At 38.8% G+C, this 18,801-nt stretch overlaps 1 protein-coding gene across 1 annotated transcript in view; it reads right to left on the bottom strand.

Moving 5' to 3' along the window:
• The window catches only part of LOC136995430 (chondroitin sulfate proteoglycan 4-like), a 31,960-nt gene extending 13,494 nt beyond the window's left edge, over positions 1–18,466 (bottom strand). The window contains exons 1-7 of the mRNA XM_067316442.1: positions 18,331–18,466; positions 17,141–17,304; positions 12,965–16,534; positions 11,601–12,071; positions 10,532–10,708; positions 5,017–5,215; positions 1,294–1,425 (exon numbers count right to left, since the gene is read on the bottom strand). Coding sequence (XP_067172543.1) covers positions 1,294–1,425; positions 5,017–5,215; positions 10,532–10,708; positions 11,601–12,071; positions 12,965–16,534; positions 17,141–17,304; positions 18,331–18,466 — 4,849 coding nt within the window. The remainder of the gene's footprint in view (positions 1–1,293; positions 1,426–5,016; positions 5,216–10,531; positions 10,709–11,600; positions 12,072–12,964; positions 16,535–17,140; positions 17,305–18,330) is intronic.
• Between the last annotated feature and the right edge of the window lie 335 nt (positions 18,467–18,801).

The following is an 18,801-nucleotide window of genomic DNA, read 5'->3' as shown; positions in this document are numbered from 1 at the left end:
CTCAAAATAAGTGAGAATTCAGCAAAAGCTGCAGGCCTAGATGAATACAGCTTGCAGTGCTGAAAAAAATGTTATATTTTGCAACTTGGAGAACTGATAGAAAGTCTAGAGACTTTTTCTTCTGCAAAAGTATCAGACATATTTTTCTTACAATTATATTTGGCTTAAGATAGAATTCCTGTAAACCTCTGTGCCTGAGGCACCCTTACACACCAAAATCACAGACAGATTAATAAGCCGTGTAAGTGGATTTATCTGAAACCCATTTATATCAACTGAATTAGAAGATCATGCTGCTACAATCCCATTTTTTGCTGCCTGTGTTCAAGTGGCTTTCATTGCAAGCCTTTATTTATATAGCTTATATTCAAGAAGTTTAAGAAACTGAAGTACTCCTTTTCTGTTTAGGATTAATAAATCAAGGCATAGATTAATAGCTATAGAGCTTTCCTAGCTTTGAACCTCTCTCTGGCTGTATGGACCACATTCAGAGAAAAAAAAAGAAGGTAGTGCAAACTACATCTACATGAGAAGTATGATGGAGGATGTTGCTGATAGAAGACTAATCTTTATTTTTCTTTTAATCCTGTACTGAATGTTAGATTATTAACTCAATGAGGGATTACTCTTGCCAATGCAGAGCAATAAGTGGCTCTGGTGAGACTCTCTTAACTCATCAATTTCTGCAGGAGCAAGATTTCATTAAAAAAATACAAAGCTGCTGACCCAGCTATTTCCACATGCACAAATATGAATCAAGGCTGTTCAATCCTTCTGATTCATCAGTGAGTCCCATCTGCTCTCCATAACCCTGCTTAAGTAAGAAAGCGAACTTGCATTCTGGTTAGCTCGAGTGTGCTATTCAGAGCCCCACAGACATGGGCTTCACCCTGCTTCTGCTAGGCAAAATCAGAACCAGCTGAGAGAGGCTGAATATTCTAACCAGCACTTTGCATCTTCATTTCTATGAATGCAATATTGAGCTTTTAAACTAATTTGAATAGGAAATCTTCAGTGCTTAGGCAGACAGTGTTACTGTCACACTGCACTTACATATTTCACTGCCTATTTGCATCACTGACAGCACATATGCATATCAAAAAATTAAAGCCTACAATACAGTAAGAACATAAGAGACAACATGACTGATCTTTAAAAATCAGACAGATAGACATATCCATGTACAGTTATCTACAGTTTAGTCAGACAGCTATCTAGCAAATAACTGTATACATGGTAGCTTATGAAATTATTTCAAGCGCATGAAATCAAGATAATCTGTTAAAACCAAACCTGGAAAGACTTCAAGTTCTTTGTTCACTTCCAGGCTAACTATTAGAGTCCGAGCTGTGATGCTAAAAATTTGTCGAGGTGCAAAGTTCAAACCATCTGTAACCTGAAAGTTGAAGCCTCCAGACATTGCTCCTGTCAAAAACAAAACAAAGATTTATTGTTATTTTCCCATGTTTCATCTAAAACACACAAACATACATTGTGCATGTTTTGCTTTGGACCACAGTGAAATAAAACCAGTCATCCTGAAGCCATTTTTTGATCAGTATTTCTGTATCTTAACTAAGAATTAAATAAAATCATAATGCAGAGACCCCCATCCCAAGGAAGAACTACCAGCTGTTGCTTAAACTGAAGGGCAAACATCCCAGGGATGTAAATCAGCAGACTGCCCCTTCCCTTCTTCTTTCACTGAACCCAGTGAAGCTGAAACCAGCTTAAACTTGGGGAGACACAGGCCCCAGGTTTTCTCCTCCTATTATATCTTGGGAGGGACCTGAGCACTTAAGCAGCCACATTTTGGCAGAGATGTAATTTGGGGAGAAAAACAACTAGAACAGGCTTTCACTTTAGTTTAGATTTAACCTGGGAGCTGATTCACTCCTTTAACTGCTTCCTTCTCCTTTGCTCTCCTTCAGCTTTGCTGAAGAAGATACGTTGTCACAGCTCAAACTATTTCAGAGGTTATGTGCACTCACAATAAATGCCCATTTTCTTCTTTAATCTTAGGACCTGTATGTAGTCTGGCATAAGCAATAGTAAAATACTTCCAGGAGACTGAGTGAATTCCTGTAAAAATATATTTCTCGGAACTGACTTTTTGAGGTGTACAGTGCTTTAAATAGAGGGTCCTCAAACTGTTTATTCAGGTAGAAAAAGAGAATGAAAAATTACAACATTAACTGCTGCCAAGAGTTACTGTTGCTCTTCTGCTTGCTTTGCCACATGAACATGTATCCTAAAGTGCGAGGTTGCCATGTACTTTTACATAAAGATCAGCACTCCTGATATGTTCATTTATAGTTTGACAAGAAGAATCAATGTTGGTTCTGAGATTATAGTTAAAAACTCCCCTAGGGAAGTTAACTATAGTTAACAATTCCCCTAGGGAATTATAGTTAACAAATCCCCTACGGCAAGCACAGAATATCTCTGGAATATCAAGCCAATTTTTTTGTATTTTTAAAGCTTTTATTTTCTGATATTTTCTCTTGATAAAAACACACAACTGGCTGCACATTTAAAAGGGCAATGAGGAGTCTAGGATTTGCCTCAGGTTGGGAGGAAAATGCTTACTTAGCTTTACTTGCTTTCTTGGCTAATGAAGAGCAACTTTCTGACTGAAATAATCAGAAATTTGTCATTGACACAGTCAGGAACAGAACTAAACCCTCAAGTGCTACTTGGGTGAAGCATATATTACTTTAGCATAATTAATTTTAAAGGAATAACTAATTGAAAAAAAAAAAAAGGACGCCAGAAAGAGGGTTGCAGGAACTGCACTGCAAGACACTGAGGCTTAAGGAGAGCTGACAGGAGCTCAGTTCAGTACTGCCCTGAGGAAAACCACTGGCAGGGTTTAAGGGCAGACCCCATCCTGCCAAAGTGGGTGGGCAGTACCCTGGGGTGCAAGCGAGGGTGGAACAAGGGAAGGAATTTGCACACTGAAAGAGGAGTACAGAAAAGGAGAGGTATGTTCTGTTTCTGCATTTATGCTCATGACAGAACACGCAGAGATTATTGAGGAAGCAAATACAAAACTTCAGGGGAAAACATAAGAACAAAGCAGCAGATTCGCAACTCAGCACAGAGTAAGCAACAACTTACAATTCACAACACTGAGCACAAATGAAGAAAAAGGCTTTACAGAGATTAATATTAGAGGCATGAAAGCAAAAGTTTGGTAGTACTTTCTTTTGCAGTACAAAACAATCTGAAGACGGAAAGTCATGTACAGATGCAGAAGACCTTTGACAGCTGGAGCAATTAATGCTATCAGAAGTAGCCAGTGGACAGAAGAGCAACCTCAGCCCCAAAACCCTTTTGCCTTGGAAAGGGTTAGAGTGAGCAGAAAGAGCAGAAGCCAGACTGCGGAGGGCATGAAATGGGGGTACTTCTTAGGAGTAGCCAAAGAAGTTAGTATATGCTAAAAGACCTGAGATGAGGGACAGAACAGTTGAAAGGGAAAGGAGTAATGACAGCAACCAGGTAAGGAAAGGCCCCAGGACAAGGCTGGGGGCAAGAAGATGAGTACACTTTCAGCAACAGTCCAAGATGAAGGAGGAAAGAAAATCCCAGACTGAGAAGGCAGAAGAAGTGAAATAGCAAGAGTCCTTTATGAAATGCTGGCCATGATGGTGAGTGGATGGCAGAGACACAGCAGCTGCAGGAGCAGGCATATGACTTGAGCAGCTTTACATTTCAGTTTTACTGTACATCCCACACTCCCGCTTGCTGAAAAATGAAATTTGCTATTTCTTTTACTTCTTTTAATCTAGATTCATTTCTTAAGGCTGCAGATGTGCATTTACCATTTCTGAAACACAGAGTAGATTCAGTTCCTCAAATTAAGACTACCATCTTCCTTCTACCCTTCCATCACGACAGGGGTTTTACATGTCAAAATCTCCCTTGGAACAACACCTTAAACAGCTTGATTCACTTTTGCCATGTTCTTGACCTGCTATTTGAGTATAATACCTAGAGCTCACCAACAGCTATTAGACTGCTTGCAAAGCAACTTCAGCAACACATATACACTCTGCAAAATACTGCATTTGAAGTCAGAGCTCTTCAACCTGCACCAACCTTCATAAAGTCACAGCACAGATCTGAAGTGACTGCTGAACCCAAGAGCACTAGAAATAATTCCACCCTGCCTTGGGGCTGGTGGGAGAGCTCTGTACCTCTCTCAACTTCTTATCCAAAACACAGCTGGCTTATTTCTGCTTTAGCTCCTCCTTTCTTCTCCTTTCAGCTGAGGTAATACGAAAATAGAGCTGGAGGAGAAGAAAAGCAGCTATCACCCCCTAAGAGCCCCACCTCCACCTCGGACTGGAGTCCTCCTGGGACATTCACTCCTGTGGCTGCTTGGTGCCACCACTTAGGGATCCATGAGGCAGCCCTGACTTCCTTTCTTATTGCCCACACGTTCTCTCTGTAGCAGTGTAAATAACCCAATCTCTAGCTCTGGCCACTGGCAGAAAAGAGTCAAGGGATAAAGCTGAATTTCTTCACAGCCTGAAGGGAGGGTTGACATCACTCACAGGAACCGTAATTTCATTGCCCAGAGCTCCTCAGCAACATGACTATACTCTGTCAGGTACCTGAGGGCCTGTTAGTCCATGAATAGCTCTGCACTGTAGCAGGATGGAAAAGCTCCAGGAGATACTCAATAACAATGTTCAAAAAACTCGATTTCGTATCTCTGAAAGCTGCATGGCAACATTTGCTCCTGCAAGCCAAGGACTTATGTTCAGAAGGAGACTGCCGCTAACTGAACAACTAATATTCCTTCCCCTGAATACAGGGGGTTCTTGGTGGGCATATATTTATATAGTCATAGGACCTTTTCCTGTTTAGTTTGTGAGAACATGTATCACATAACCAGCGCTCTGAGATTTTTGTGACATTACAAGGATATCCTCAAAGGATTACAAACACAAATACACTGAACAGGACCAGTATTCTGGTAACAGAGGTTGTACTTTTGGAACCACATACCACTGTGTACAAATACCAGCTGCCCTTCCATTATATGAGCCTGAGTAAAATTAAGGATGCTGTTGTTTGGAGAAGACTTCAGAGACAAGCGCCCATTGCTAGGCAGAGTAAGGGTGTATATCAGTTCGGATGGTGAGGAGTCCTTGTCTTCTGCACAGAGGTCATCAGCAGTTATTTCTGTAACTGAACCCACCCAGACCTAGGAAAATAAAAAAAAAAAAAAAAAAAAAAAGGAAATGCATGCAAAAGAAAAAGAAAAAAAAGCACCAAGAAAAATAAAGAATACAGATTCTTACTGTATGTCACTATAACACATTTCCCCACTGTCCATCCAAATTTCTGATCATGGATTGCAATGGTTAATGTTGGCAAATGATTTTCAAAAATAAGACCATAAAGTAATACTAGCAAACACATTCAACATCAGTTTGGATTTTAGATAGCAGCAGCACAAGTGCTCTATTTGTCAGGCACTATCCAAATTCTTACAAACATAGCAAAACTGTATTTTGACAACTGAGTCAAGGAACTCCTTTCCAACACATACACATGAACATTAGTGTCACGTACTTCACAGTGGGCAGGGCATTCAACACGCCCAACTTTCATTACAGGAAAAGAAAAAAGAAAAACAGCCTGAGGACAACAAAATCTTTAATACAAATGAAACACTTCTTGTAGCTGGATTATTTTCTTTTTACAATATGCTCTAAAGGCCCTTTTTTGTGCACTGAACGATTCCCAGAGGTGCTCCTTCCAGTGGGAGATGAGGACACCAACACCTCCAAGAGCTGCTTGGCACTTTGCAAGGTCATGCTTCAAGCCAAAATAAATAATTAGTACTTGGGAAGATGCTATAAAACCCATCACTTAATTCTAGCAAATATACTTGCACTTTTTTTAGCTTAAGTTTAAGCACACATTGCAAGATCCTTCTTTTGAGCAGAGAAGACTGCTATCTGAGCTTCATTCACAACTCACTGGTTAATTTCTGGTTTGGAAACATTAAACAACAGCCTGCTTCACTCTTCATCTTTGCTGTATTTATTTAGAATTATTGACAAGCACTAAGACCAAAAAAACCAATACATATTTCCCTTAAAATGAAATAAAGTCCCTAAACATTCAACACATCAATGTCAATTCATTTCATGAAGAGTTTATTTCATCATGTATAATCTTTAAAGCCTCAGTCTTTAAAGCCTTGGCTTGAGCTTCAAAACACTTACTGCAATGTCTGTTCCTGTCCTCCTAGGGCCTTAGTACACTTCTAACAAGTATCTGGTAGTAATATCACACCAAAAGGCTAAAGAGTACACACGATCCTTGACAAATATAAAAATCAACAATCACAGATTTTTCCCAAGTATTAATGTTACTTTTTAATGAAAATTATGGATGAAATACTGACTTTTTAAAAAGTCACTGGGATTTTTGCCATGATACTTCAATAGAAGAAGGATTTCAGCCTACACTGTATCATAAAATCTTTGCCATGGAAAATGAGATACTGTAATGAAATTATGTGTTTTCTAACTAAGAAAACAAGTTTGGAAAAAGAAAAGTTGAGATGTTTTCCATCACAGAAACGTAACACATCTTGCAAACAGGAAATAGCCATTTTCTTCCTTGAAATATGTATTTCTCTATAACGTAATTACTAGAGAAGTTTGATAGAAGACATCACCTAGGAAAACACAGGATGGTAACTAACAGCAAAGGCGGACTTCTTAATGACCAGCACCAAGTAAGTGCATCAGAGTCACTAGTTTAGTGTATTAGTGTCACTGGTTTGGTGTTTGAGACCATTTCAACTCATGTCGCTAACACCTGATTCAGACTATTCTACACAGGGAATACAAGGTCACATACAGAGTACAGAAAAACGTAAGAAAGGACCATGCAAATATGTTACCACGTATGACTCTGGCTAAAATTCCATAAGTTTAAAAAAAAATTTCTCTTACTAAAGGAAAAATTGAGCTTTTCAACTGTAACATTAGTGTTTATTTCTATTGTTCCAGCAAACTTTTTTTTTTTTTTTTTTTTTTTTTTTAAGTACTGTACATGCTGAGGTCCTCTGTGACCTGTAACATGATCCTCAAAGAATGAAAGGAGATATATGAGCTGAAAAGGGCTGTAGGGAAGCAGACACTCAGAATACTGCAAATACTGTACAAGTGGCTTATTTTCCACACCTAGGATCGAGCCTTCCTTGAAGAGCACCATGAAAACTGTATGCTCCATCTCTAGGATGTAGCATTACATTAATTTTGAATTTGCCTAATACTTTAGGCATGGTCCACAGAAAGGTTTATGACCCTGCCTGCTGGGAAATAATCCACTCTGCTCTGCTTACAGCAGTCAGCTTACCTGTCTCTCTCCTTTTGTGTTACATATCCTATTAAATACTTTATATACACAGCCATTTTAATAAGTGAATGATTTAAAGGAAAAAAAAATCAGCATTTGAATTTTGTTTTGAAAAAAAATCTAGTTATAGGAAAATACAGCCCTCTTGTGGCAACAAAAGGGTACAGTCATTTCAGAGCAGCATAAACAGATAAACATATTTAAATACATACATAAATGGAACAAGTAAGGCCAGGACACCAATTTTCTTTAAAAAATCAGATTTCTCTCCCCTGTCCTCTCCCCCAGAAGAAACCCTCTCTATAAAACATGCCAAAATTATAGGAAATAAACCCTAAAATGCCGTATAAATTCAGTAACTAAATACATTTATCCCTCAAGCACTCATTTTTCTAATAGAAATGCTTTGACTTAAATGCAAGGATTCCTAGCACACATAACAGAAAGTCTCATTACAGTAAAACTTTCCATATCTCATGTGTTACATTAACAAAAATACTTCAGCATGTTATAAAAGCTCAGGCAAAAAAGGAAAGAAGAAAACTTCAATTACTTTCATTTCCTTGGAAAAAAAACCAGAAACAAGTCCCCAAATATTCGGCTGCTTGTCCTCTTGAAACTCCCCCCATGGTGTTCATAACCTTGTATATACAGTGGACACTGTGGACTGAAGAAGGGACGTTACAGATGCCCCAGAAGTGAGGGAGCTGGAGTTGAAGGAATCATTTGGCATGAATGTACACACTCAACACGTTCTTGCATTTAGCCTGAAGACCCGTGACAAAGCCCCAGTTAACTTTCATATATCCTCACCTAGATTACCAGGCATGTACCACAGCTCTTCAAGGGAACCTATTTCTCAATAGCAAGTGCCATATGGGAACCTAATTTTTTAATTCTGTTATTCACTTAGTTGTTCTTTTGAACTTTTTACATTGAGAGCTGCAAAAATTCTGAGATGCTAAACTTCAGGCAGCTCAAATGGTCTTACTGAAGATGACAGTGCATAAAATAAAGACACGCAGGCATTGTAAGACACAGAACTTGATCTTTTCTAAAAAACAACAAAATCCAAGGCATAAAATTGAAGCATTTTCTTTTTAAAAATAAGGTGTTTTGAACAAGACATCCTGTAGATACCTCAGTTTTCACACTATTGGTCCCGGATTTTACACTTTTGTGTATTTTGTACAGTTCTGACCTTTCAAAAGATAAGGCCTAAAAGAGCTACTGTATTTTTAAAAGCAGCACACAGTTTGTTACTCAGCTTTCACTACTAGCCATATCCTTGAGGAGGATAAACTGCTTGGCTAGAACATGGGCGTCAGCAAGTATCATTCTACACAGGAATGCTCAGTTCATCTCAGTATCTAGTAGGACTAAGAAAAATCCATTTTCTCCAACCTGTTAGGGATGTGCAAGGTTGCTCTGAAGAAGGATCATCTTGATGTAAGCCTCCCAGTATATAACTTGACTATACATATACTATATATACATATATATACACACACACACTACAACTTGACTGCCAGCTTTGTTTCTGTATGCACATGAATCCCACTTACGTGTGTATTTTAGTACCCACTCATTACAAAAATAAAGCCTATTTCTCAGCAACAGCTATGTATGACCAGGAAAACCAGAGCAAATGCAACACCCGGTTCTGGGTAGGTAGACTGCGTGCCCAGTGGAGGGGACCAGCTTTGCTAGGTTAAGCTGTGTTATCCTTGTTCTTGGGAAGCCTGGACTTCACAGCCATACTGTAGAAATCAGTGTGCTGCACTGCACTGCACAGCCTCGGTTCTGTGAACAGACTGTAATTCAAAGCCAGTAACACACCAGAAGGGAGACAAAAAAATCTGACTGGACATGTATCCCTCTCATCTGCTACTAGATAATCACTACTGCCTGCTGTGCTGGCGTCTACGGAGTCCCACTGCAATTACTTTCAGCAGGAGAGGTTTTACTCTGTAACACCAACTGCCTGCAAAGAGAGTCTGCCCTTCTGTCAGCAGTCTCTGCATGGGGTAGAGATCTAATAGTGTCCTGCGTTGTGGGTATCTGCAGATTTTCACAGGTTGCCTACCATTACTGTGAAGCTGCAGACTACTACCATGATCACTATTTTAAAACTCTATCTTTTCTCATGTGAAAAGCCTATATACACAACACAGGGCTATGATCATCTCTACAGCAATACATTCTCCCTATGCAAAATGCTACTAAATATGTAAAACTCAATGCATGTTTTAGGTGCCACCAATTTGTAAACTGCATGATGCAGCACTGGGGATGATGTAGCCTCTCAATATCCTGGTTATCTTCTTTCGGATCTATTCCTAAATGTCTTCTCTGTCTTGATGCCTCACAGATGGTTTACTGCAACCACAGGTTCATCAGCTGACCTGCACCATTTCATTCTGCTTTTCACAGTCGCACAGTTGGTTTTTACCCATCAGACCTCAGAGTGAAAGCCTTTTCAGGTGGGGACTGTCTTTTTGGTTTACAGGGGTACAGTGTCCAGAATAAATTGGTTCTAGTTAATGTGTGCTACTAGAATACAAATAATAATCATCCAAAAACAAAGGAAATCTGAAATAGCACTAAAGTGACAGCAGTAACACCACATGAAGAGATGTGAGAAGAAACTAAGCCTGACTCTTTTCAATATTGGAAGATTAAAAGCTAGCTGTGGCTATTAAGAGAAAAAAGCAGTATCAGTTAATGATCTTTAAAATGTCTTTAGGAATTTGGACGAGAGGGGAAATTTGCCCAAAGTTAGCATGTCCTTTTTTAGCTCACAAAGTCACAGAATAACAGCTTCTGTATCTGACCATCCACCACCATAAGCCCAATGTCAGTCCAAAAGACTTCGCACGTATCTTTAAGATTAAAAGAAGGATCACTCAGCCCTCTAGATAAACTTAGAGTCTGCTTTACATTACAACAGCAGAAAACATTCTTTATAATGGCTAGAATATGCCTGAATGCCTCCTTTCATTAACAATAATTTATTTAAATGTCAGGACAACCTGCTAGTATATTGAATATCCCACCAGATATACACATAATATTCATTAATGAAGGTATACTAAATGATATCAGGTTAAAAATCAACATTTTAAGATGATGACGAACATACCTGAAGAATTTTGTTAACTTTTATAACAGGAGCTTCATCGTTTACTGCAATAACAGTTACAAATACAGTTTGGGGCAAACTTTGTTTACAAAGTTCTGTGTTATTTACTATCACAGTAAAATTGTCTGTCAGTTCCTCACTGTCATCATGAACATAGTAGATTAATTCTTGTTCAACCTGAAAAATATAATGACCTGAATATAATAGGTGACAATCAAAAAAAAACAAAAAACAAAAAAACATAAAACAAAAAAAGACATTCATGTCTAGCAGTGCCCTGGGGTCCTACCCTGGATTTCTTGCCTCAACTTTTTATGACCTTTAAGAATTTATTTACGTTCATACCTGATCTGTCCCTCTATCTCTATTCTGTCTCCACGGCAGCAAATTCTACAGCTCATCTGTCCATTCCTCTTGAAAGGATATCTTAAATTGCTTTCTTGTCGCAAACCTAGGCACTCCCCCCTCACCCTGAAGGAGAAATGAAAAGTCCAATCCTACTATACTTACCAGTGTACTTCTTGGAAGCTCTAAACTGAAAATGGTGAGTGTTAGTGGATGATGACTTATTGCATAGTTTTGTTTCTTGGAGCTAACAGATTGAGAATTAGCTTATTATACATATATTGGCTCTCTGTGAGCAAACACACAACCTAAAAACAAAGTTTGTTTCCACTCCTTGTTCAGTTCATACCATTTCATCCACTTGGACCTTTTCAAGATATACCCACAGCCTATCTTTCTTAGATTTCCAGAGTACCTAGCATAACAACTCTACCTGAGTGTATGCGGCCCATCAGTCTACTGTGATTATGGCACACTATTTTATGTGACCAGCAGTGCACAAGGAAGCGTGGTTGGCCATAATAACCAACCACCCTGCCTGCCCACCCCAAATGACTAGATAGCAACTGCTGCAAGATCTTTGCTACAAAGCCAAAACAAAGCTCAAACTCACACATCTTACCACCTCCCACCACATCCTTGCACTGCAGACAAAAATTAGCATTTAACAATACAAACAAAAGAACTACTCATGACTGTAGTCAAGTGAATCTAAATACCTTACCTGTTTTCTGGTAAATTTGGTTAACTTTACTCCAGGAACGCGAGTGTTTTCAACATACCCATGCTTCGGCTGCTCAACTAAAATAAATTCACAGCTGAATCCTGCGAAGTGTCTACTAGAAATTTTTAGATAGTCTTCCATCAGGGCTTTCGAACCCCCTTCCAGTACTGTGAAGTTCTGTACTTCCAATGGAATCACTCCAGGGACGATGTCTACAGAGATTCCTATTCCACTCACTGTTCGGACACCATTGGTCACGTCCAAAGAAAAATGATCACTTAGTTGGTCAGGAACTGTCTGCACATACTGAACGTTGCCCTCATCAACATCTTGCTGTGTGAATGTCAAAACTGGCTTTTGGTCAGAACCAACATCGTTTTTTTCTGATGAAAACTTCCGAATGTATCCATGCACTGGAAGTTCTCTTACTGTGAACACAATCTCAGATGGAGAACTGTTTTCATGAACAACCTTAAATTTAAAAACATACCACAAAATTTTTTAAACAAAAGCAGGAGAAAGTCTTTAATTCTCTTCTGAATTTTTCCACTTTTAACCCTGGGATTGTCTACTTAATTAACTGTCATTCCTTGTTTGGGTCATACAGAATGTCTGCAAATTCCTAATACAATATAGTTCTTTAAGCAGACGTTAAATAACACGGCACGGGAACGTTTTGTAACTGCAAACACGTTCTGTAAGTTCTGAAAAGCAACACGCCATGGAATAACTAATAGCCTAAGATCTGCAGACCAGTACCTAAAGCAAGCATTTCGTAGTCTGCAATGTTCTGCAGAAGCCCCCTTGCGGTGGTTATTGTAAAGCCAGACACGAAAAACACATAGGAAAGCATTAATCAAAGAGATACAGCCTAATGTTTGTGACTTTTGATGGTTATGATGTTTGATGTGTTTAAAATTTTGGATCCAATCCTCAGATAGTGTTAATTGGGCTAGCTCCAAACTGGATAAAATGTAATCCTTTCTTCCTTGGCATTTCCCACCAGCTCAACTAACAAGGAAACATGAACATAGCTACATACAATTGTCATGACTAAAACAAATATACAAGTGCAGCTTCTCCAAATCTTAACTTTTTCAAGAACCAGCCCAAGCCTTTGGCCAGTCTCTCTTTCTTTAACATAGCTGTTTTTACTTCCTAGTAATAGAAGCTTGCTAGTGCCAGTCTCTCTCCAGAATTAAGCATCTAGCATGCAGACAAGTTAGTTGGTGGAGCGGGAGGGAAGAGTCAGAGAAGACAGTTTTGTGGAACAGAGAGCTTAAAGAATCTGCAACAACTGAGTAAGCATAGGGAAGAAAAGGCACTACAAGATCTTAGGGAAACAGACAACATCGTTAACTTACCTGCAGTTTTCCCTTACTGATTTTAACTGGTTTTCCTTCTTCAACTAAGAGACTGTTATTGTTCACAATCCTTGGTGGCTGCTGATGACTTTCCAAATATATGCGAACATGCACTGCAGCATCCAGATGGACATCTTTAGCACGGACTATAAAGTTAAATGTGTCAGTAAGGTTGTTGCTGCCATCATGCCTGTAGGTCACACACCCCTCTATCAGATCAAGTTGAGTAAAGGAATCCATCAATAGATTATTTACATATATTCTTCCATATTTGGGGAAAGAGAATATCTCATACGTAATCTCGTGATCACTTCTAATGTCTCGGTTTGTAACAGCACTTAGGTTAGCTGTTGTAATAGTTTCCTCTTTTCCTTTCTGAACCAACAAGCCTGTATTATTTGCCAGCCTAACATAGGGATCTGCGGCACTAACTTCTAGAAGCAAAGAGGTATAGTGCTTGCCGTCTGTCACGAAGAGCAAAAAACGCCCAAAATCTGCACCACGATGTATAAACAGAACTTGCTTTTGCTCCAGGTCCTCTTGTTTGAATTGATAGAGTTTGTGAGAGGTATCATTTGTTAGCACCAAGTCCCCATTGGAAATGCCACGTCTGGTATACAGCAACTGTCCATCATCAAAATCAGAATCAGGATCATGATAGCAAAGATCTGCCAAAGTCAATAATCGCTGCCCATTTTTCACTATGTCAAATACCTTATCAACTACACGTACTGGTTTCTCATCATTCTTCAGCTGGACAGAAATATTGAAGCTAATTTCTACTGACAAAGCTCCTACTTCTGGATCAGAGTTCATCCACTCCCCTGATTCTTCACTGGAAGCTCTGACAAGAAATTCATCGAACACTGTCTCAGAGTCATCATGCACATACATAAGGAGCTTATGAATTATATCTTTGTTAGTGAAAGTGGTGAGATTATCACTGCTCTCAAATGAGCCTGAAAAATTAATGAGTTTTAATTGCCCATGCTTAGGAAACTTTGTAACTTTATATTGGAAAGTTTTATTATCCAGTGTTTGCACAAACAATTTTGTGCGTGTTATGAATTCTCCTTCACCCTCAGTAACAGTCAAGCCATTGTTAGTCAAAATAATGCTTCCCAAATCTGATTTGATGTTGACTTTGAATTCATAGAAATTTGATTCCAGATATTTTGTAGAAATGAGGAATCTAAACGAATCCTGGGTGTCTTCATGATGCCTGCTGATTAATTCGTATGCCACTTTTTGATCAGTAATGTCTTTCTGGCTAAAGGCTGAATCTTTTTTCAAAGGTTTGTCATTAAGCAATATTTGTCCTTTCTTTGGTAGGGACAGCAATTTAAAATGAAGCTCATCTTCAGGTACTTCTAGATCCACAAGCACAGCATAAAGATTATCTGAATTCAAGTATTTCTTTTTTGATTTTTCAATTTCTAGAAGAGTATGTTTCAATAAACTGTACCTTAACCATTTCACTTTGATTGGAAACACGTACTCTTCACTGATTCTGCTTCCTATGCTAACTTTGAATTTAAATTGTTCAGTAACATTTTCCAGCTGAATTTCTTTAAAAGTGCTACAGTATCTCACACGGCCTCGCTGAACAGAGCGTTGAGAAAAAGAGCTGACTTGCTTCCATTCCCCTCTTGAATGCTGCCTTTGGACTTCCCCAAACTGGGGTGTCTCTGTGATCTCATACCGTATCTCCAGCTCCTGTAGGATGGCATTTGTTTCAACTGCCAAATGCCTAGGTGTTATCAGAGCTGTAACACCTTGGAATAGTTCTATTCCTGAGTTGTTGACAACTTTGTAATCCAAAGGAACTGCCATGACACGTAATACAACAGTATTGCTCACTTTCTCACCATCACTCGCCCTCAGAACAATCCTTGAGTTCTTGACACCTGTGTGGACAAAGAAAATATTGCCTTTTCTTAAGTCCTCATTAGAAAAAGTAGTAATAGCTTTTCCAGGATGCTCTGAATGTTCTAAAAATCCTGCACCTGCATTCAGATTTCCGAGCACTGAAAGACTGAGACTCACAGGATCTGTATCCCTATCTAAAACTTTTATTAGATCACCAGTCAAGCGTTTCTTTGAGTTCTCCAACAGAAGAAGTAAGTTACCCTCAGGAAGTGTGATCTCAGGAGCATCATTTACTGGAGTGACAGTAATGCTAAACACATGCTGCTCATTTCCTTGCAAATATGGAGGCACAACCTTTTTACTGCTGGTAGAAATGGAGAAAGCAAAATAATCATAAGCGTTCTCAGAGCCATCATGGACATAAAGAATCTTTCCTTGCCACAGGTCCTGCATTGTAAATGTATTCACCTCCTGCACTGGTTCAACATCTAATTTCAAGTCCCCATGACTGGGTGGTTCCTTTATTTCAAAAAGAATTTGTGATTGATGAATCCCTAATTGCTGAAAGTCTAAGCTGACTTTAATATGTTTAGATTCGAGTGAAGCTTGTCCACCCTCTAGCACAATCAAGTTATTTAGAACTAAAAGGTGGCTTTTATCTTCCTTGCCCAGGGAGAGGGAGCTTTCAGGGGAGATGACAAATGTTGGAGCTGCTTTCACAGTAGGATTCCTTACAGTTGTCTTTAAAGAAGGATTTGTATTAAAAGCATTCTCCATTTCACATCCAGCTGAAATGTCCTTTGTAACCAGAACATTCTTCAATGATTTCTTCTCTGAATTGGCTTTCAGGTCTCTTAAGCAACCTTTGAAGGACCCTCCTCTGGCATACTTCCCAGACAATGAGGTTAGCTCTAACTTAACCACTTCTAATCGTGTGCTGTCATCTACACCACCTACAAAGAGAGGCCCCTTCAGAAGTGGCAGCTTGCCATGGGGAGGCAATGATGTTTTCATAGTTTCTTCATCCAGTGTCAGCTGCACATATTCTGCAGTAAATTTCAGTTCAATGTAGTGCCAATGACTATCATTGACTGACTTACGAGAGGAAAGTTGTGTCCTACTTTTATGGTTTCCGACATAGGTCTTAATTAATCCATCTTCCAATTCCATTGCAATGAAATCTCCTGCTTGTCCAGGATGATAAAGCAGCAGGCCACGTGGAGCTGAAGTTTGTAGTGTATACTCCAAGATTCCCTCTTCATCAATGTTCCACAACGGGAAAGAAACATAAGATCTGGAACTGAAGAAACTAATGGGTTCATCTTCGCCTGCAAAGAATTCATCACTGCATCCCACTGAAACTTCACGGACATTTTTAAAGCCAGGAGAAGGTCTCAGGGACATCAGAATGTGTAGCTGATTAAACGTCACATCATCAATACACCCACGGAAACTTGGCAGTGCTCCATCAAGGTAAGGAACATCAAGTTTACTAGCACCACCTATGTAGAATCCATGATCAATATTTAGTTCATGCAGAATTCCAGGCATTTTTGTACTAGTTTGGTCATGTTTATCAATTACCAGTGTGACATTATCATGCTCATGATGTAGTTCAACAAGGTGCCAAGCTAAATCATTCAGCTGAGAACTTTGCTGAGAATGCAGTACTTGTTCCCCCACTCCAAAGTTAATTCTCAACTGTAAGAGACAGAATTTTAACTATCAAAATCCAAAGCTGTATTTTTGACAATCACAGATTAATATATAATTAATCTATTATTTTTCATAAATTTTCCCATTAATCATATAACTTACCAAATACCTTTTTTAATAAAATCACATGAAAATTTTGTATAGGTTTACTTGCTATCACAAATTTGACTTGATTAGTTGCAGAAGCAGGAATGGACTATTCTCCAGATCTGCTAGGACCAACAATTTCTAAGAATCCAAGTGACAATCATGTTGCAAGAACAACTTAGCTTGAAAGCTATTACTTGGATCCAAACAGTTTCTGAGACGTTATCATCATCAAATCTGAAATTTAGTCCTTACAAAGCATGAATCTCATGCTTTAAATGGAGTGATCTTGATCTTAAGACTCTCTCGAGATCTAATAGGCTTCTAGAGGCCAACTTTAATAACTATCATTATAAGAAATACATACCAAGTACTGAAATTATCGATTCGATTACCTGAATTTTCCATTTTGTTCTAAACATAAACTCCAACAATTATTATAGACAACAGCTTAAAAACAATACAGACCACACATGCATTTTTTGTTATAGTTATAAATCATACCTGTAAATTTCCTGAGCATAGTTCTATCAAACAATAATCCTTCCTCCCAGCTGCAAGAAAAAGCAGTCCATGGGGCTTGCTTGTTCGAAACCGCAACTGCAAGGATGTTCGAGAGGATGCTTCTGTCATGTTCAACTCCACAAAACTATCACCATAAAATGATACTAAAATGAAAAAAGGAAAGCAAGCAGGAGGGTTAGTCACACACACACACAAAATCTCTTTCTTATCTATAGCTAAATAAGTATAAAAAATACATATAACAGCTCCATTATTTGTTATAACTCAATTATTTATATATATAAAAACATATATCTAGTGTAGTTTAAATCAGAAACAAAGACCAAATCTCCTTTCCTTCACACTGAAATTCTCCAGCATGAGCAACTGTGTAAGAGCATAATGGCCATACCAGTTTGGACAAAAAGTAAATAGCCCAGTAACTTATTTCCAATAGTTCCCACAAGGAATCCTAAGAACAGGGCAAGCATATTTAATACTTTCCTTCTAATACCCAGTTTCCAACTATTTTTCATGTCATGGGTTTTCCTGAGCTTGTTACAGTCAGCATTATTTTGTAACTGCCAAAAGTTTTCTCTCTGAAGTACCTATCTAGTCTCTCTTTGGATACATGCATACAGCTTCATCTGTGACATCTTCTGATAAGAAGACCCACAGGTCTACTACCTACTTCATGAAAAAACACATTCTTTCATATGTTCTGCTCCATCTCTTTTCCAGGCTTAAGAGTCCTAGCCTTGCAATCTGCAACCAGCCTTGCTGCCCTCTCTGAACCTTTTCCATTTCTAGCATATCCTTTTTGAGATGAAGGAATCAGAACAGTACACATGGTCAAACCATGCACATAGACAGTAGCACAGTTATGCTGTTTTGTTCGCTTTTCCTTTCCGAATAATTTCTAATATTTCATTTGCTTTCTTGACTGCTATTGAGCACTGAGCTGATACTCTTGTGGAAGTTTCTATCATGGACAACCTTCCTCCCCAGTGGTAATGAACAGCTTATTGTCTTTCATTTTAGATGTGTAGTCTTGATTGTAGCCTTGTTTGGTCTTGCACATCTCTTTAAATCTATCTACTGCTAATTTCATATATGGCCTCTTGTTGCCCAGTCACTCTGTCCTTATAGGCCTCCTGCAGTTCTTCACACTCTGCTCCTGTCTTTACTACCTTGAAGAGCAATAACATCAGCAAACTTTCTCATCTGACTGCTCACCCACTTTACAGTCTCATTTATCATTATACTGAACAGCACAGAGTGCAGAACTCTGCTGATAACTTCCCTCCTTTGCAAAAAATCAACCATTTACCGCTACTCTCCTCTTCCTGTCTTTTAGCCTATTATTTATCCATAGAAAGACCTACAGGCTTATGCAATAGCTGCTCAAAAGCCTTTGATGAGAAACTTTATCCAGAGTCTTTTGGAAATCTAAATAGACCATATCCACATTTCCCAATCCCATCAGAAAAATTCCAAGAGATCTGCAAGGCAGAACTTCCCCTTGCAGAAATCTCCCCAGGGAGATCCTGCAGCCTTTATCCTTTGTTACAATATTGATTAATTTGCCTGGTTCAGATGTCAGGCTTACAGTCCTCTGGTCATTCACGCCTCCTCTAGAATCTTTTTTTTAAAGACTGGCA

This window comes from Apteryx mantelli, chromosome Z, assembly GCF_036417845.1.
Source record: "Apteryx mantelli isolate bAptMan1 chromosome Z, bAptMan1.hap1, whole genome shotgun sequence".
Lineage (NCBI taxonomy): Eukaryota > Metazoa > Chordata > Aves > Apterygiformes > Apterygidae > Apteryx > Apteryx mantelli.
The sequence above is the reverse complement of the archived record's forward strand: the minus strand, read 5'-3'. Positions and strand labels throughout refer to the sequence as shown.